Source organism: Notolepis coatsorum (assembly GCF_963971535.1).
Source record: "Notolepis coatsorum genome assembly, chromosome: 13".
Taxonomy (NCBI): domain Eukaryota; kingdom Metazoa; phylum Chordata; class Actinopteri; order Aulopiformes; family Paralepididae; genus Notolepis; species Notolepis coatsorum.
The window spans coordinates 89,709,896-89,730,836 of NC_140177.1; the positions used below are offsets into that span (position 1 = coordinate 89,709,896).

General features: G+C 47.4%; 1 protein-coding gene across 1 annotated transcript in view; it reads right to left on the minus strand.

Annotated features, from left to right (window-relative positions):
* Positions 1–3,375: 3,375 nt before the first annotated feature.
* The window catches only part of kcnb2a (potassium voltage-gated channel subfamily B member 2a), a gene marked incomplete at both ends in the record, with an annotated part of 123,673 nt that continues 106,107 nt past the window's right edge, over positions 3,376–20,941 (minus strand). Inside the window, 2 exons of the mRNA XM_084327735.1 lie at positions 3,376–3,558; positions 6,054–7,979. Of these exons, the coding sequence (XP_084183861.1) occupies positions 3,376–3,558; positions 6,054–7,979 (2,109 nt within the window). The remainder of the gene's footprint in view (positions 3,559–6,053; positions 7,980–20,941) is intronic.

Consider the following 20,941-nt stretch of genomic DNA (forward strand, 5'->3'; position numbering starts at 1 on the left):
GATTTTGAAGAGTGAATTGAAAGTGAATTGATCCTAACCCTGTTTTATATATCATAGAGCTGCAAAAAAAATCTGTGGTTAACACCATCATTCACAAACCAAAACAAGCCAAGCTGGTCCAATTGACCATATTCACATGGCGGCCATTTTTCTCTTATGTCATGCTCAGGTTGGGTTCCTTTCCACCCTGTTCCCACCCAAACTGAGCATGACATAAAAGCAAAATGGCCCACCGTGTGAATATGGTCAATGTCAACAAAAAGGTCAACAAAAACTGTCCAATCAGCTTCATTAAATGTACAATTATTGGGAGTATTTTCCTGCTTTTGACCTGAAAATAATGGTTCATACTCCTGGACCGAACCGAATGGAGTAGAGCTGAACAGTACATTGTCTGTGTCCACATGAAAGCTTAATACAATTATTATTATTATTATTATTTTTTTAAATAGGTTCACATTACTATACCAAACTGAACTGAGCTGAGCTGGGTTGAAATGAACTCAACTGAAATTGAAGTTGTACTGAACTAATTAACTGCTTGGCTTGAGAACTTTGTACTGGGATGTCAGACGAAAGATTACTATTATTATTTTCTTCTTTTGTTATACAATGGTTTTTGTTTGGTTCACAAGCTCCGGTGTGATCCCCATGGGCAGGCTACGTCAGGAGGACATCCACATCTTGTCTGCCGGTCAAAGGAACATGTAGAGGACGTGCAGACGGGATCTGTACCCTACGTCCTGACAGCGTTTTTCCCACATGACAACAGAGTTGAGCTAAATACTGTACATAACGTTGCGGTACAGTCTGGTTAATTTGGCAGGGCACGCAGTGTGAAAAGGGATATATGATTGATGACCCACTGTATTTGGAGAGTACAGGAAGCAAGCCAGATGAGACATCACAAAGCTTTCAAGTTATACAAAACCTGAGAACTCAGTGCTTGCATATCGACACCTCATGTCTCTGCTTAACAGAAGGAAAAAAGAAAAAAATATCTTATCTTCTTACAAGATAAAAATAAACAAGAAATCATTAAAAGATCTCTACAGGATCCAGTCAAATGGTTACAGTATTTTTTTTTACCTTCTCATAAATTATCTATTTATGAAAAGGCACACATTTCATAAATATACTAGGGCGTTAGTTATCATCGTTGCCGCCCTAATTCGAATTTGTCTTAGAAAAATAGAGTCACTTATATGACACTGAGCCAAAGTAATATATGACAACTTAAAAGGTGCCCTCGGCTGATTTGGAAACAGAGATAAGCGGGTAACAACATCACCACAGAGAGAGTAACATCACCACAGAGAGAGTAACAACATCACCCCAGAGAGAGTAACAACATCACCCCAGAGAGAGTAACAACATCACCCCAGAGAGAGTAACAACATCACCCCAGAGAGAGTAACAACATCACCACAGAGAGAGTAACATCACCACAGAGAGAGTAACAACATCACCCCAGAGAGAGTAACATCACCCAGAGAGAGTAACAACATCACCCCAGAGAGAGTAACAACATCATCTCAGAGAGAGTAACAACATCACCCAGAGAGAGTAACAACATCACCCCAGAGAGAGTAACAACATCACCCCAGAGAGAGTAACAACATCACCCCAGAGAGAGTAACAACATCACCCCAGAGAGAGTAACATCATCACCCCAGAGAGAGTAACAACATCATCTCAGAGAGAGTAACAACATCACCACAGAGAGAGTAACAACATCATCTCAGAGAGAGTAACAACATCACCCCAGAGAGAGTAACAACATCATCTCAGAGAGAGTAACAACATCACCACAGAGAGAGTAACAACATCACAGAGAGAGTAACAACATCACCCCAGAGAGAGTAACAACATCATCTCAGAGAGAGTAACATCACCACAGAGAGAGTAACAACATCACCCCAGAGAGAGTAACATCATCACAGAGAGAGTAACAACATCACCCCAGAGAGAGTAACAACATCATCTCAGAGAGAGTAACATCACCACAGAGAGAGTAACAACATCATCTCAGAGAGAGTAACAACATCACCCAGAGAGAGTAACAACATCACCCCAGAGAGTAACAACATCACCCCAGAGAGAGTAACAACATCACCCCAGAGAGAGTAACAACATCACCCCAGAGAGAGTAACAACATCACCCAGAGAGAGTAACAACATCACCCCAGAGAGAGTAACAACATCACCCCAGAGAGAGTAACAACATCACCCAGAGAGAGTAACAACATCACCCCAGAGAGAGTAACAACATCACCCCAGAGAGAGTAACAACATCACCCCAGAGAGAGTAACAACATCATCTCAGAGAGAGTAACAACATCACCCAGAGAGAGTAACAACATCATCTCAGAGAGAGTAACAACATCACCCCAGAGAGAGTAACAACATCACCCAGAGAGAGTAACAACATCATCTCAGAGAGAGTAACAACATCACCCCAGAGAGAGTAACAACATCATCTCAGAGAGAGTAACAACATCATCTCAGAGAGAGTAACAACATCACCCCAGAGAGAGTAACAACATCACCCCAGAGAGAGTAACAACATCATCTCAGAGAGAGTAACAACATCACAGAGAGAGTAACAACATCACCCCAGAGAGAGTAACAACATCACCCCAGAGAGAGTAACAACATCATCTCAGAGAGAGTAACATCACCACAGAGAGAGTAACAACATCACCCAGAGAGAGTAACAACATCACCCCAGAGAGAGTAACAACATCACCCCAGAGAGAGTAACAACATCATCTCAGAGAGAGTAACATCACCACAGAGAGAGTAACAACATCACCCAGAGAGAGTAACAACATCATCTCAGAGAGAGTAACATCACCACAGAGAGAGTAACAACATCACCCAGAGAGAGTAACAACATCACCCCAGAGAGAGTAACAACATCACCCCAGAGAGAGTAACAACATCATCTCAGAGAGAGTAACAACATCACCCCAGAGAGAGTAACAACATCACCACAGAGAGAGTAACAACATCATCTCAGAGAGAGTAACAACATCACCCCAGAGAGAGTAACAACATCACCCCAGAGAGAGTAACAACATCACCCAGAGAGAGTAACAACATCATCTCAGAGAGAGTAACATCACCACAGAGAGAGTAACAACATCACCCAGAGAGAGTAACAACATCACCCCAGAGAGAGTAACAACATCACCACAGAGAGAGTAACAACATCACCCCAGAGAGAGTAACAACATCACCCCAGAGAGAGTAACAACATCACCCCAGAGAGAGTAACAACATCACCCAGAGAGAGTAACAACATCACCACAGAGTGACCCTTGAGACAGCTGAATGGCACCATGTTAACCGGCACCAGACACTGGGCTCACGTTAACCGGCACCAGAGGCTTTATTGAGGCAATTTCCCCTGGGTGCCGGACACGGACTCTGCTTGGCGTGTTTGCTCTGCTTGGCGTGTTTGCTCTGCTTGGCGTGTTTGCTCTGCTTGGCGTGTTTGCTCTGCTTGGCGTGTTTGCTCTGCTTGGCGTGTTTGCTCTGCTTGGGGTGTTTGCTCTAGTGCCAGCATGTGTGCCTCTCGTGTCTGGCCATTATGCTAATGCCAATGCTTACAACTCTCCAAAAACAACTTTGTTGTCATTTTATCATGCGTGTCACGTCGTTGTAGTAGTACCCAAAGCGATCTGTGTTGTTTCCAAATCAGCTGAGTGGTAACTGTAATCTAATATGAGTAGAATAAATATAATACCCTAGTTAAGCACAGTAGTTGGAAAAAATTGTTATGTTATGATTCAAATTGTCTGTTGCAATGATGTACTCGGCTCAGTTCCGTCTCATAAGCATTCTTATAAAGCTGGGCCTGTTGCAATGTCCACCTACTGTACACTGTATTGTGTGTGTGTGTGTGTGTGTGTGTGTGTGTGTGTGTGTGTGTGTGTGTGTGTGTGTGTGTGTGTGTGTGTGTGTGTGTGTGTGTGTGTGTGTGTGTGCGTTCACATGCGTGCATGGGTGTGTGTGTGTGCTTGTGTGTACATGCTTGTGCATATTAGTGTGCACGTGTGCACTCAGGCCCATGTGTATCAGTGTGTGTTGTGTTTTGGGTGTACTGTATGTATGCCTGCATGCGTGCAGTGTGTGTGTGTCTGTGTGTGTCAGCCATGCAATTATTTGTGTGCACAATAAGTTCAATAAAATATGTCGATTAGGTACATATTAGGAGAGAGCTACATATAGGCATCGAGTCTTTTGATTAAAGTGCCTGAGCATCATTTCTTTGACCTATAGAGGGCAGTCTCACACTATCCTATTCCCTGTCAGTATGACCACTCCAATCTTCCCCACCCTGTGTAGCCTATAATGCAAAACCCTCTCTCTCACACACACACACACACACACAGACACACACACACACACACACACACACACACACACACACACACACACACACACACACACACACACACACACACACTCTCTCTTCTCCAGAAGTCACAAATTATACACAAGTTGACTAACAGCATCGTCAATAAACTGTCTACACGTCTTCAAGCAAAAGGCAGCATAATAACATAGATTTGGAGCCAGGTGCGAAGCAACACCGACCTGACTGATTGATGGGTGAAATCTGTCAAAAGTAGATCTGGTTGATATGGTTTCGTCAGTATCTGTGTGGATATGATACAGTAGCTACTGTTTCTGAAAGCTACAGTAATTATTAGCCACAACTTCCCCTATAGGTTAGTAGGCTAGAAGAGATTCCCAAGTGGCTAATGCAATGGCTTTTTCTTCCTTTCTCAGTTGTCTCAGGTTTCGCCTTAGTACAGCTATGACGGAAGGTTCACAAGCTTCACTTACATCAACAAAAAAATAAATAACATTTTCAGTCATAAATGATTGAAAAGCTAACGTAGATATTGATACACATGCTATGGATAATTCTGTTCTTTCTGGATCTAAAGGATACTATTTATGAGCTGTCAGGTGATAAAGAGCAGATTTAGCTATATACTGTAATATGTCACTACGTTTCCTGTATCCCTCGCGGCTTGAGTTTCATGTAACGTCATCGTATACAAGAACGCAGCGGCCGTGTCTTGTTCCAAGCAAGCACCTCTCCTATGACTCAACAGTGAATGAAAGAAAAAAAAATGCTTATCTACACTGATTGCATGACAGAGCTGGGTTTGAGCTTCCCTGTGAATGAAAGCAACAGTGAAGGACCATACATAATACTGAACAATGACTAATCTCATCTTCAAGTCTTGCAGCTGAACACTGTTCCGTGAATCGGTTTGGACTATATATATATATATATATATATATATATATATATATATATATATATATATATATATATATATATATATATATATATATATATATATATATATATATATATATATGTGTAAATATCAGAATAGCTTTCCCCACCTTTTTTTCCCTTTCTTGGTGTCCATCAAACTTCAGGAAAAAAACAACAACAAGCAACAAGAACTTGCAATTCATATCTGGCTATAAAGCACATAATAACAACAGACACAAAATAAGTTCAATTTGTTCATAAATGTTCTTGTTCATAGTATGCTTATTTCTTTGCTCGCATTTGAGCCTTTTGTGAATAAAATCCACCGTCATTGGTCCTCTCTTTGCAGCAAAAGAAAAACAACAACAATCTGATTGGTCTTCAAGGAAGGGAACAATGACATTGTCAGGAAACAGAGTGCTTGGTCTGGCCGTGCAGACAAACAGTTTTTCAAGTTTTCAAATAGTTTAAGCTACATCAGCATGTGCTTCTTCTGTCTTGCTTGACCCTCAGACGTTAAGTCTGACATTTGCTTGTCCCTTCACAACAGATCTCCCTCTGAACGTCAGGGTCACATGCTTGTTTCACAGGGAGGTGTTATGCTTCTATCCATCACAATATGGTTCTCCACTCTGTCTTCACTCTCTGTTTCTCCATCCGCTCCTCCTCCTCCTCCTCCTCCTCCTCCTCCTCCTCCTCCTCCTCCTCCTCCTCCTCCTCCTCCTCCTCCTCCTCCTCCTGCCTCCACCTCCACTGACTCCTGGGCGCAGTTGAAAGTGCTGGGTTTAGGTGACAGTGGGCTGCCGTTGCTGCCTGAGCTGACAGCAGAGCGATCCATGTGATTCCTGCCCCGGTGGCTTAAGCCCGTGAGCTGCCCTTCACCCTCTAAGCTCCAGGCCGCTGTGCCCTCCCCTCCCCCTTGGGAGCCACCTGGACTGACAGGTTGTTGGCCTGGGGAAGGAGACTGCTGCAGCCCCAGTGGGGCCTTTGTTTCCCTCCGGTGGGCCGAAGGGGACCTGGAGACCGTGTCTTCCGTGAGCGCCTGAGGCAGCCTCGCAGAGCCGGCGGAGGACGGGGTGGCCACAGGCGTCATCACCATCACCATCTCATCCTGGGATCCGATGAAGTTGACTTTGAGGGGTTTCATCTTCTGAGTGGTGCTGTTGCGCCGTACGGAGCTGTGGACGCTCTCGTAGGCCATGCCGATGCTCTCCTCGCTGTGTAGCATCGTTGCACTGCTGTCCCCACTGCCACCGCTGTCGGGATGGCTGGAAACAAACTCATACAGCCCCTCTTTGATGATGGTGGCTGGCTGCATGTTCTCAGGTCCTCTGCACATCTCCACAGAGCTTATCTGGCTTAGGTCCAAGGGAGGGGGAACACGCTGCTGCCTGACCATAGTTTGGCCCATTCCGGTGCTGGGGAGTGGGCACCCTCTCTCTCCTCCCTCCCCAGTGAACTCCCCAGTGCTGCCGCAGAAACCCTCCGGGGTGCTGCTCTCAGTGATGGTCTGCTCTTTAATTGGACTATGCCTGGAGCTCGTGGAACACGTCAGCTTTAACTCCATCTCCTCCTCTCTTCTTTTCATATGCTGCTCTTGGCCGGTGGTCATTTTGTTGTATGCATCCTCCAGGCGCTTGGCGTTGAGATGTTGGGGGTTCACTCTAACGGGGCTGACTCTAATAGGAAGAGGGTTGCCTCGCTCGGGGGATCCCAGCTGCACCACCTCCTGGTAGCGTGGCTGCTGTGAGCGGGATGGGCTGGTTCCCTCCACGTTGGAGTACTGCTTGTGGTAGCTCCAGCGGCTGGGCGACAGGTGGTTATCCACGGGCCTCTTGTTCTCCTCCACCAGCACGTCTGTCAACTCCATACTGCGAGCAAAGGCGTCCTTGAGATTCATGGAGACAATACTGCCGTTCCGCTTGGCTCTCTCCAGGGCCTCTCTCCTCTTGATGGCTTTCTCCTGCCTCTTCTGCTCACGGTAGAACTCAGAGAAGTTGTTGACGATGATGGGGATGGGCAAGGCGATGACCAACACGCCGGCGATGCAGCACAGGCCGCCGACGATCTTCCCCAGCAGCGTCTGCGGGTAGATGTCTCCATAGCCGACGGTAGTCATGGTGATGGTGGCCCACCAGAAGGAGGCGGGGATGCTGGTGAACTTGGTGGCGTCCTCGTCCTTCTCGGCGAAGAAGACCAAGCTGGAGAAGATCATGATGCCCATGGCGAGGAAGAGGATGAGGAGGCCCAGCTCATTGTAGCTCCGCCTCAAGGTGAAGCCCAGGGACTGGAGGCCGGTGGAGTGACGCGCCAGCTTCAGAATCCTCAGGATCCTCATGATACGAAAGATCTGGACCACGCGACGGACATTCTGGAACTGCAGCACGCTCTTGTTGGACTCGGTGAGGAAGAGGGTGACATAGTAAGGGAGGATGGCCAGCAGGTCGATGACGTTCAATGGGGCCTTGATGAAGTTCCACTTGTTGGGAGCGGAGATCAGGCGAAGCACGTATTCCATGGTGAACCAGGCAATACAGATGGCCTCCACGTGGGCCAGGCTGGGGTTGTCATTGAACTGGCCGAACTCATCCACCACCTGCAGCTCGGGTAGAGTGTTGAGGGATAACGAGATGGTGGACATGATGATGAATAAGATGGAGACCATGGCCAGGAACTGGAAGAGAGCAGAAAGGAGAAATGTTATTATTTATTTACCCATGGTATATTTGCTGAGCATGGATAGAAAAATCCAGTATGAAACACAGATACTGAGAGCATGGTTATGCAAAACAGATGCATGACATGCACTGCATAATAGATGATATCGTTGTAAATACAATAAAAAAAAATAGACGAGACTTATATCAAGGCAGCTACTGTATGTCATTTTTTCTTTTTCTTTTTTAGTAAATTCTTTTTTAGGTATCCGTCAACTATTTAGTGTGTGTGTGTGTGTGTGTGTGTGTGTGTGTGTGTGTGTGTGTGTGTGTGTGTGTGTGTGTGTGTGTGTGTGTGTGTGTGTGTGTGTGTGTGTGTGTGTGTGTGTGTGTGTGTGTGTGTGTGTGTGTGTGTGTGTGTGTGTGTGTGTGTGTGTGTGTGTGTGTGTGTGAGGACGTAGAGAGGCAAAAAGAGAGCACATGCTGGCGTGGCCATAACCATTCCACTGTTCCGATTTTAAACATGACCGATGATAATGCTGTTGTCGTGCAGTTTTGATTTCATAACTTGGCTTAAAATAATAATGCACAAGAAAAACACTGACCAAAGATTGACCAAAACAAAAAAGGAGTTGATAAGGAGTCTGCCAACAATGCCAACAGCTGGACAGAGTGTACCAGACACACACATCAACATGACTAATCTGAGATTAGCCCTGAGGACAATGAAGCTGACATGTTGTACAGACTGTGAATGGCTTGGGTTGTGTGTGTATTTGTGTATTTGTGTATGTGTGTATGAGAGAGAGAGAGAGAGAGAGAGAGAGAGAGAGAGAGAGAGAGAGAGAGAGAGTGTCTGTGTGTGTGTGTGTGTTTAGTATGTGAGTGTGTGTTTGATGATCAATGTGTCTTATTTGTCATACCTCCGATGATTGTTGGATGAGTTTGAACTACGTAACTACACACTGAAACCAACAATAAAAGTATGAAAATAATATAATAAATATAAGAGGATGTTTCTACCAACCAAAATGTACATTTTGACTTGATTGATTTGGAAGACTTAATTGAGTGAGTCGGTCTACAACGGTCCAAAATGAGAGAACATGATAAACTCTCTCCCAAATCCAAAAACTAGAGTGCTAAAGCTCAAACCTACAGTATATGACATCACCACATATAAAGTCTGAGGTTGCTCCACGGGCAATGAATTGGGAAAGATGGTGAAGGTGACACTGACTGAGAACACCCAGGGGAATGTTCTGAGCATGGATACATTTTCTGTTTCAGAACAGAGAACACTACTATACTACTGTGCCTACGTGAGTAATAGTTGGTGCTCGGACGTACAGGTGACTGAAAGACACTGTAGGCTACGGATAATATTGAACTTTTGATGGTGAAATGCAGACCCTTTTACCTGCCATGGGAGTTCAGTGCAATATTTATACTGGCTGTTTACATTCCGCCAAGGGGCGGACTCCACAATAGCACTGGGGCAGCTGCATGACGTCATCAGTAAACAAGAGACTGCACACCCCGATGCCGTGTTCACGGTAGCTGGGGATTTTAACCACCGCAACTTAAAGAGTGCCCTCCCGAAATACCACCAGTATGTGAACTTTCCTACAAGGGAGAAAAACACTCTGGACCAGGTCTACAGCAACATGAGGGCATGAGTGCCAGACCACACTTTGGACTATCTGATCACATATCAGCCTTTCTCTATCCAGCGTACAGACAACGCCTCAAGCAAGCCCCACCAGTAAGTAAAACTGTTAAAGTATGGAATGAAGAACCTGAACTGGTGCTTCAGGACTGCTTTGGGAGTACAGACTGGGACATGTTTAAGGCCTTGTCCAGACTAAAACGATTTTAATCTTTTTCGTTTTAGTTTCGTTTTAAGGTTTCCGTAAAAAAACGAAAACGTCTCAAGATAATAAGTGTGTGCCACAAATTTACAAAATAAAATGTCTTTCCTGTTTTAGCTCTTTTATTTTGAAACCCCCTGACCGGAAGTGTTATAGTGTCTGTTGCTAGCAGCTTAACTTGTGTCGGCCGGTTCTGTGCTTTTCGAGAGGAGAAAAAGACTGCAGCTCACATGCAGCTCAAACTACCTGTTGGAATAAATTAATTGATTGATGTTTAACTTGTCCCTGTGTGTGTCCAGTCATTTCGACTAGCAAACGTTGTCTGTGTTTAACGTTACCTCAGGATACCACTGTCTATTGTATTTAGTTGGTTAGCTATTTAGCTAATGTGGATAGCATTTTGAATAGCATCAATCTGCTACAGTAGCTGGCTGGCAACAGCTTTATTTACTAAATTATGGAGGCTTTTTAATCGTCAAAGTAAGAGAGGATTTGTTATGATCAACTGAAGGTGTATGCTATGGAACAATATGTGCTTGGGTTTTAAAAAAAAAGGCCAGCTATGTGACGCAAATTATTTAGCTAATATTGATAGCATAGCTTGCTGGATTTGTCATGCTTGGCTACTACTTGGGTTTTCAGAAAAAGTACATTTAGCTGTAAAAGCCTGATCAAGCACTGTTAACACTTTCAGTGCCACGGACGACATATCTAGTTTTATTACGCCCCCCACTGAGTGCCCACGACGACAAATATCGTTTTATTGTTTTATTAGCGATCTGAAATCATATTTCATCAACCGAGTCTCCCGTTGGTACAGCAGCCCCTACAGGAGCTCAGACCCTGTGTAACTGCAGGTCAGTCGCTTAGACTGACCTGGGATCTGTAGATATGTAGGGGCGGAGCCAGCTGGTTCCTTGTGCTGGCAAGCTGTCTGCTCAAGAGGGATCTGCTCGCGGCACGGGAATCAGCCTGGAATATATATTTACAGCAGCCAATACTCAATCAATAAGCGTGATCGATATTTGGAATGGCGATCAGGAATTGGAATGATCTTTTTGGAGAACGTCTGATCTGAGGTAAGGAATCTATTTTACCAGTCTTGGGATAATCAGAGTTGTATTCGCTGAGATCTCAGCGTTTGCCCTATGTGTGATGTGTCTGTTTGTGCGCGATCGCTGATGAGGAAATAAGAGAATCGATTTTTCATCTTGCGTCTCTAGCGTGCATACGTACACATATACTATCGATAATCTAGTGTTTATTTGAAAACGATTCATAAATAGGCAGAAAAATGACAAAGTTTTTGTGTATTCTAGAATATTCCAGTAAATGTCTTTTATCACGAAATCTTTATATTTTCCTTGAAAATGAGGGCTTTTCAAAATGCTATAAAACGAAAAAGAACTGATAAAAAAACAATCCACTTCGACAATGTTGACTGGAAAACGAGTCATTGATAAGCGACGGGCAGATTAGACACATAGCCATAATTTAAAACATAGATTAGGCGTTTTTAGCGCTAACATTGAAGTGGATGGTGGGCATTCAACAGGTAAATCAAGGTTAATCAAGGGCTCTGAAAGTGTTAAGGGAGATGTCAATCTGTTGTCGACGGTGGTTGGTTATGTTTGGCTGAGATTGCACATGCTGGTAAGGGAGAGGTGGGCTATGCGTCAATCGGTTCAGGAGAAGACGCGTATTGCTTGTAAAGATGGTGACGCAGTAGGGGGGCGTCTTCAGGTGTCTTCAGAATTGCGCACTCTGGGAGCTGGTATCAGAAAGTACCGTCTTCAGGCAGTTCCGTGTGGCAGAACGATGCAAACGATCAAATACTTTGCCTAAAACTACCAAAATAGTTTTTAGTCTGGACATGTTTAAAACTGCTGCTCAGAGGGATGACTCTACTGTGGATTTAGAGGAATACGCTTCCAGTGTAACTGGCTACATCAGCACATGTGTGGAAAACATTGTGCCCACAAAACAATGCAAGACATACCCAAACCAAAAACCCTGGATTAACTATGATGTTTGGTCCAAGCTACATGCCCGCGCCACTGCATTTGTCTCAGGCAACGCTGAGGACTACAAGAAGGCCAGATACGACCTGCATAGATCCATCAGCGAGGCCAAGGGACAATACAGACAAAAACTGGAGGGATTCTACACCACCACTGATTCCCGCCACATGTGGCAAGGCCTGCAGCACATCACAGACTACAAGCAGGGAAGCAAGGGGGTCACAAACAGCCAACCCTCACTGCCAGATGAGCTGAATGAGTTCTACGCCTGCTTCGAGGTCCCCAACACCAACCAACAGAGAGGGGTTCTGACCACGTAACGCACGCACGACCCACCACTCACTGTGACAACGGCAGAGGTATGTGCGGTTCTGAGGAGAACAGACCCATGGAAGGCAGCTGGCCCAGACAACATCCCCGGCCGTGCCCTCAGGGTCTGTTCATCAGAGCTGGCTGACGTACTTGCTGACATTTACTACCTGTCACTAGCACAAGCTGTTGTGCCAACCTGCTTCAAGACCACCGCCATCGTGCCCCTGCCAAAGAAAAACACTGTAACCTGTCTGAATGACTATCGTCCCATTGCACTCACCCCAATAGTGATGAAATGTTTCGAGAGGATAGTCATGTCACACATCAAGAAGACCATCCCAGACACACTGGACCCTCTGCAGTTTGTGTACCGTCAGAACCGGTCCACTGAGGATGCAGTCAACACCGTCATCCACACCACCCTCACCCACTTAGAGGGCAAGGACACATATGCAAGACTATTATTCATTGACTATAGCTCCTCTGCATTTAACACAGTCATACCACACAAACTCTCTGCTAAACTCCTCACTGTGGGTCTGACACCGGCTCTCTGTAACTGGGTGCTGAACTTTCTTACAAATAGCCCCCAGTCAGTCAGAGTCGGCAACCGGACATCAGGCACAAAGGTTCTAAGCACAGGGACCCCCCAGGGCTGCGTGCTGAGCCCCCTACTGTACACCCTCTTCACACATGACTGTGTGGCCTCCCAGAACAACACCAGTGTAACTGAGGGGTACAATTCCCTGACTGTATTGATAAGTATGGTATTATTAAACCACTACCTCTTGTACTTTAACTTCTGGCCATCCAGTACATGATATAGATATGATGAACACTTTCCCACCTGATGAAACGAAGTCCACACAAATGTACAAATCGAATATTTTATATAGCAAAGGGTATATACAACGTTCACTTGATGACATTTATGATTTGAAATGCACTTGTATGGCAAATGAGTATTCATAGGTAAATCAACATTGAATGTCCAATCTCTGGTTACGCAGGGAGTAAGTATACAACCCGGTTCTTTAGGGAACTATAGCGATGGTACTTAAATGATTATAGCTGGATACACTAAGGGGGGGGGGGGGGTCCCCGCTGGTTGTAAGACAGTAGGAGGGGGGGTTAGAAGAGCCGCTGGCGGTATCCCATCTGGCCGACAATTTCTTGGGAGAATTCAGAGTCCTGAACACGATGCCCACAGAACCTCGGTCCGCAGATGAATACAGCTGGACCCTCTGGTGGACGGTAGCTGCCGGTCCACAACGGAGAGACGTGAGGCGACCTCACTGGTGTAGAGCGCCGTCTCACCTAGACTCCTCTCCGGGGGGTAGTTCCAACACTCAGCAGTGTTGGCCGTTATCCATGGAATAATCAAAGCACCCAAAGCATGTAGATAATCCAAGCCGTGGAAGGCTCGCCGTCGTCCGGGTAAAGTAATCCAATGTACAGGTCCACTCGTCCTGGCCCGGAGCTCCTCGGATGCAAGCACCACAAGTGGTCTGCCCAGCCTGGTTAAGACTCCAGATAACGTCAGGAACGATGGGGGTGCTGCTCACTTTATAACTCTAACCGAACGATGCACCATACATAATAGACTATTATTAGCTTAATAGAAATACGTCCAACTCGACGGTATAGTGCCAAACTATGACAATTCAACTATTAATCCACACGATGTCTCAATGCCTATTCTAAGGCCAAGTAGGCCTTACTGCACCACACATGCGTCGTGGGTGAGGCTTCGCGTCTGTTACTAGGTTGGAGGGTAAAGAACTAATGGACTAAAAGAAAGTTCTACTTTACTTGCGCCATATATATATGCGCTGTGAACAAATAGTACCATTCGTATTTCGCCAGACGTATTCCTACACGGAACCGGGCTTGCCACGACATGTTGGTCGGCACGATTGAACTTGAACCTAGGGGTATGGCTGCTGGCGCCAGGTTCTCGTCCAATGGTAGAATGAAACTATTATGGGCTGTTTAGTAGACTAAAGGGATATTCAGTGCATATTGTACAAGGAATATACAGGGGATATCAAACGATATACAAATACTATTAAATATATATCCATAAATAAATATATATATTCGGTTTAATCTGATCCTTCACAACAGCCGCCCCCTAATTAGTCCCACCTAATTAGCTAAGCAGAGACAGATTAACCGCACTGTCTACCACTCAAGGTCCGCTGTAAGGGTCAGTCAACTCACAAAGTCATGGGGTCATGGTCATCATCGATAGTATCTGGGAGTCGGGGCAGTTCTATTAGCCTCGCCACGGGTCGTGTGTAAGTTCGCCCTTGGACGAGTACTTCAGCTGCTCGGACCTTGCCATCGGCACCGGTGATCACTTTGCTTACGCGGCCAGCCGGCCACATAGCTCTGGGTAGTGACTGGTCGATAATCATGACGACTGTTCCTTCTGTCAAATTGTCTCTCTCTTTTACCCACTTCTGGCGGGTCTGTAGAGACGGTAGGTAGTGGAGTAGGAAGCTGCTCCAAAACTTGTCAGCTAGTACTTGACTGTACCTCCACATTCTTCGGCCGTTCGCTTCTTCAGGCCTGTACATTGTCTGGGGTAGCGCGGGGTCCAGCCGCCCCATTAAGAGTGTGTTGGGGGTGACTGGGTCGACATCTGCTACATTACTGGAGACGTAACCGAGGGGTTTTGAGTTCAATACTCCCTCGATCTCCGTGAGGACTGTCATTAGGACTTCCTCCGCCACAGTCTGGGCCCCAAGCACGGCGTACAGGGCTGTCTTTATAGAACGTACTTCTTGTTCCCAGGTTCCACCGAAGTGGGGTGCGTTCGGGGGATTAAACTGGAAGTCAATCTGGGATGGAGCTAGGTGGGTCTTAAGTTCTGGGCCCATAGCTTGGAAGCTCTCTCTCAGCTCTCTTTCTCCGCCTTTGAAGTTTGTCCCGTGATCAGACAACAATGTAGACGGTTTTCCTTTCCGTGATGTGAATCTTCGGAAGGCCATAAGGAATGAGTCTGTGCTCATGGTCGGAAGGAGCTCGATATGTATCGCTCTGGTGGTCATGCATTTGAATACAATACCCCACCGCTTCTCGGTTCCTCTTCCTCTCTTTATATACAACGGGCCAAAACAGTCCATGCCTGTGGAGTGGAATGGCTTGTCGCCGAGTCGAAGGCGACAGGGGGGTAAGTCAGCCATCCGTGGTATGCTGGACTGCGCGCGCCACTTTCGGCAGTCTAGACAGGTTCGCTGGAAGCGTCGCACCGCTTCTCTTCCTTGAAGTATCCAATAGCGACGTCTGATCTCCGCGAAGACTCTCTCTGCTCCTGCGTGGTGTACATCCTCGTCGTATTTCTTTATGATCAGCTCTGTGACCTTGTGTCGGCTGTTCAAGACTATCGGGTACTTAATGTCATCCGGTAGATCGGGGGCTCTCCGCAGGCGACCACCCACTCTGATGAGATTATGGGCGTCACTCTCGGGTGCCAGGTGGAGCAGTCTGCTGTCTGATGGGACGGGCTTTCCTCCCTGTAGACAGTCTAGCTCATCAGGGAACGAGTCTCTCTGGGCTCGTTGTAGTAGAAGAAGTTCTGCTTCTTCGTAGTCAGCTGCTGAAATGTCAGTGGTGGACTGAATCTCTGGGTGGTGCCACAGGAATGTCTTTAGTTGCGCACTCTGTAGGGTAATGCAGTCATCTATGTTGGGGTCTGTGGAGGCGACTGTGCTCAGTCCACAGAACATAGGTTTCTTGTTCTCAGCCTCCTCTTTACTTGCTTCCCGTGGGGTTGGCGTAGGCCACTCTTCTTCCGGGAGCTTGAGGAATTCTGGTCCGTCACTGTAGATGTTGCGACGGGTGAGGTCATCCAGGGACATTCCCCGGGTGATGACGTCAGCTGGGTTGTGTTTGGTGTCCACATACCGCCAGCTCGCTGCTTCTGTTAACTCTTGAATCTCGGTGACTCTGACTCCCACGAAGACTTTGTATCTGCATGAATCAGACCCGACCCATGCGAGCACCGTCGTGGAATCCGACCACAAGACCGTTCCGTGCACCGGAATGGCGAGTCCCCGCCGGATCAACGTGGCTAGATGCGCTCCCGCTAGGGCTGCGCAGAGCTCCAGACGCGGGACAGACCGCTGCCCCCGTGGGGCCACTCCCGAGCGAGCCAGGATGAAAGCAGTGTGCATCCTTCCTCCCCTCTCCCGGGCACGCAAGCCACCGATCCACAGGCCACTCCGGAGGCGTCGCTGAAGACGTGCAGATCAATCCTGCATGTCTCCGGCCCCACTGCGGATGGGAAGCAGCTGCGGCGCACATTGACGCCTGGGAGTGAGCGGAGCTCCGTCTCCCACTCTCTCCATGCTGAGGCAAGGTGCGCGGGCACGGGGTCGCCCCAGCCCTGGTCCCTGTCCCACAGCGCTCGTACAACCATCCTTGCCCTGGCGGTGCAAGGTAGAACACATCCCAATGGGCCACACCGTCCGGCGAGCGTTCCGCACACACTCCGTCCGGTGGTCGGTGTCGCCGTCGACCTTCCCTGCTCTGGAGTCAGGGGTTTGTGTCTATAGTGGAGCGAGTCTGTTTTGAAGCGCCAGACTAGTCCTAGTGTCATTTCTTGGGCTTCTCCTGGGATGGTCGCCATCCAGGTCTCGCTGCTGGTAGCCTTGTCCGCGGGGGAGAGGCTGCGCAATACGTGCGGGTCACTGCTGGCCCACTGCCTGAGATCAAAGCCGCCTTTGATCAGGGAGGCACGTAGCTTGATTAGGAGAGCCTCGGCTTCTTCTTGGGTCGAAACGCTTTGTAAACAGTTGTCCACGTAGAAACTGTTCTTCACACTGTGTCGGACCTCTTCATCTGCTGCTGGGTCCTCTGCGACCTCTGGGTTGAGGTTGCGCAATACTGGGGGGTCGCTGCTGGCCCGCTGCCGGAGATCAAAGCCGTCTTTGATCAGGGAGGCGCGGAGCAGCGCACGACGTCGCCAGTCAATTTTCTTCTCGACATGCTGCAGGAGTGTGGTGTCTCCTTCTGTCGCTCTGGAGTGGAGGCAGCTAGTGGCTGCTGTTCGGTTGAGAGATTTAGCGAGGGGGCCCTGTAGTGTCCACCCTAGGCGGGTCTCGACTGCTGCAGGACAGCCTCGGGGTCCTGTATGGACCCGGTCAATCGGGACTATGAGTTCTGCATGGTCGGAGCCTATCAGCAGGGTCGGGGTGGCGCCGTCTATGAGCGGGATAGGTAGTTGACGCAGGTGCACATATTTATCCATCAACTTGGCGATGGGGTAGGTGTACTGCGATAGTCCTATTTCTTGGCTGGTGAAAGCATTTGTAATCCTATACCGTCGCTCTGGCTGCCCGTTTGCTGCGATAGTGAAGGAGACATTCTCGCCCTTTATCGTCTTTAAATCTCTTCTTATTGTCCGAATCGTCATTTGGTTCTCGCTCCCCCGCAGTCCCAGCTGGGCCGCAGCGGACGCGAGCAGAAGGGTCTTCTCTGACCCGTCATCAAGGACGGCGTAAGTGTCCATGACTTTATCTTGGTAGCTCAATGTCACACGGACTACCTTTAAGAGCACTTGGGCGCCGCTGCTGCTGGCGGGGTCAATGTACATGACACTTGCCTTGGTGCCGCTCGATGGTGCAGGTGAAGGCCGTCTTCTGTTACTGTCGTGTAGTATATCTAGATGGGCTCCGTCGCACCGACTGCACCCTTTCTTTAGGCGGCATTCGGCTGCCATGTGACTGCGCGCACATCGGTAACAGCGCCTTTTGGACTTTATCCATTGACTCACTTCTTCTGCATTCATCTTTGTGAACAGGTCACATTGTGACAGCCAGTGTTCTTTCTCACAGTAGGGGCACACCATCTTCCACTTCTCTTTTCTCGAGGGGGTACTGTGGCTCTTACTGCTCGGTACTGACTCTGATTGGTGCATGACAGTCACCGATCTTCTTCCATCATTTATTCTCCTGGGTCCCTCTCTGGAGCTTGTCGTGCTCCGCCCGAACGTATCCAGTCGTAAGCTGCTGACTTCTCTCGCCAGGAAGTCGGCTAGATCAAGGAGGGATGGTTCGGGGCCGTTAGGATCCCGGTAGTCCCTCTGCCGCCTAAAACGCTCTTGTCTTGCGGGTGGCAGCTTCTCCAAAATCCTCTCGACGTTAGAGTTGGCGTATAGCTCATGCATGCCCTTTTCCCGTTGCGCTCCCAGCATCCCTACCAGGGACTGCACTTTGATTGACAGGTCGTCTAATGAGCGATTGTCTGTTGCTGGGGGTAGGCGATCAATATGCCTTATCTCTTGTGTTGTGAAGGGCCAGATTAAACCGAATATATATATTTATTTATATATATATATTTAATTGTATTTGTATATTCTCTAATATTCCCTGATATCCCTTGTATATTCCTTGTACAATATGCATTGAATATCCATTCTAGCCTACTGAACATCCCATAATAGTCTCCATTCTACTATTGGTCGAGACCTTGGTGCCAGGCTGCCATACCCCTCAGACCCAGTTCAAACATACCGCTCGACATGTACGAACAAGTCCTAGTTCTGCGTAGGAATTTGGCTACCGCACCACTAATGGGACTATTTGTTCATAGTGCGTATATATACTGCGCTACTAAAGTAGGACTTTCTTTTCAGTCCAGTTTCTTACCCTCCAATAGAGTCACAGACGTAAAGCCTCCCCGCGATGCCACGTGTGGGAGTAAGGCCAAGTTCGCCTACCATCGGTATTGAGACATCGTGTATATTAATATTTGAATAGTCATATTTGGCACTATATCGTCGAGTTGGACGTAGTCTATTAAGCTAATAATAGTCTGTTAATATATAGTGCTTCGTGCGGTGAGAATACTACCGTAGTCAGCACCCCATCGTTTCGGGCAGAGAACTGGCTGCTTACCCAGGGTGGTTGACCCTATGTGAAGCTGCACCCGAGGAGCCCCAGAGCCGACGAGCGAGTGGACCTGTATACCGGATTATTCTACCGACGACAGCCCGCCTTCCCAGGCACGGATTATGCTTTGGATACTTTGGTTATTCTATGGATAAAGACCCCCGACACTACCGTGTGTTGGAACCCCCCCCCCTGGAGAGGTCACAAGGTGAGGAGACGCTCTGCAAGACGAGGTCTCTCCACATCTCTCCCCCGTGGACCGGAGAGAGCCGGCCCACAAAGAGTCCACCTGCTTTCATCTGTGGTCCAAGGATCGCCGGCGCATTGAACGGCACTACAGTGGGTTCTCCTGGGATACCCTTGGCCGGACGAGGCAGCTGGATTCTACCCTCCCCCCCTCCTACTCCTGTCGGCTTACAATCGACCGGATTAACCCCCTCTAGTGTATCCAGCCTATAATCATTAAAGTATCATTGCTGTTATTCCTTAACTATTCCAGGTCGTATATTTACCACCTGCGCCTTCAGAGATTGGACATTATCTATTGATATACCGACGAATACTCCTTGCCATAAAAGTGCATACTATTTCAATTCATAAATGTAATTAAGTGATTAAGTGTTTAGTCTACACACCATCGCTGTGTAGGCAATAAAGACTTGTTTCTAATTCGTACATTTGTGTTGGATCCGTTTCATCTACGTGAGAGTGTTCATGATAATATATTTATGCCGTGTACTGGGTGGCCGAATATTAAGTACAAAGGTAGTGGTAGTAAGTATCATATCTAGTAATACAGTCAGGGAATTGTACCCCTCAGTTACAATTGGTCCTTCGAGCCGGATGGTAATTAGTGTAATATTAATATAGTGTTATTAATATTGAAATGGCCTATGATGAACACTCCACGAAACGATCCTCCTAACCAACGCCCGCAGCGCGAACGACGGCTCCCTCAGTACTTAGAGGCTTACGCTGTCAGTCAACAACCTAGTCTTCTACTAACAGTAAACGCGGTAAAACTAGAAAGTAAAAGTATGTCTAACCCCAACGCCCAGACTACCCCGACCATAGAGGCCCCTACGGGCTCTAATGTAACTGACCAAGTTCACGGTGGGGACCAGTGGGAACCAGACATGACTTCACACCCCGCCAGTACTGAAGAAGTAGTCCCCGATGAGTCCCGGGAGGAATACAACGCTACCGAGAGAGAACTCGGCACGGAAGAAGACGGGGAGAGCACCGTGGAGATAGAGCTCCAAGGCTCCGCAAGGAGTACCCCGAGGGAAGGCTCCCCTATACAACCGCCTTCTCCCAGCGAGGCAGAGAGGACCCTACAGCAAACCCTTATGTGTAAATAGACAACGCTATTAATCTGTCTCCGTTTAACTGATTAGGTCTGGGACCTATTCAGGGGGTGGCTGTTGTGAAGGGCCAGATTAAACCGAATATATATATTTATTTATATATATATATTTAATTGTATTTGTATATTCTCTAATATTCCCTGATATCCCTTGTATATTCCTTGTACAATATGCATTGAATATCCATTCTAGCCTACTGAACATCCCATAATAGTCTCCATTCTACTATTGGTCGAGACCTTGGTGCCAGGCTGCCATACCCCTCAGACCCAGTTCAAACGTACCGCTCGACATGTACGAACAAGTCCTAGTTCCGCGTAGGAATTTGGCTACCGCACCACTAATGGGACTATTTGTTCATAGTGCGTATATATACTGCGCTACTAAAGTAGGACTTTCTTTTCAGTCCAGTTTCTTACCCTCCAATAGAGTCACAGACGTAAAGCCTCCCCGCGATGCCACGTGTGGGAGTAAGGCCAAGTTCGCCTACCATCGGTATTGAGACATCG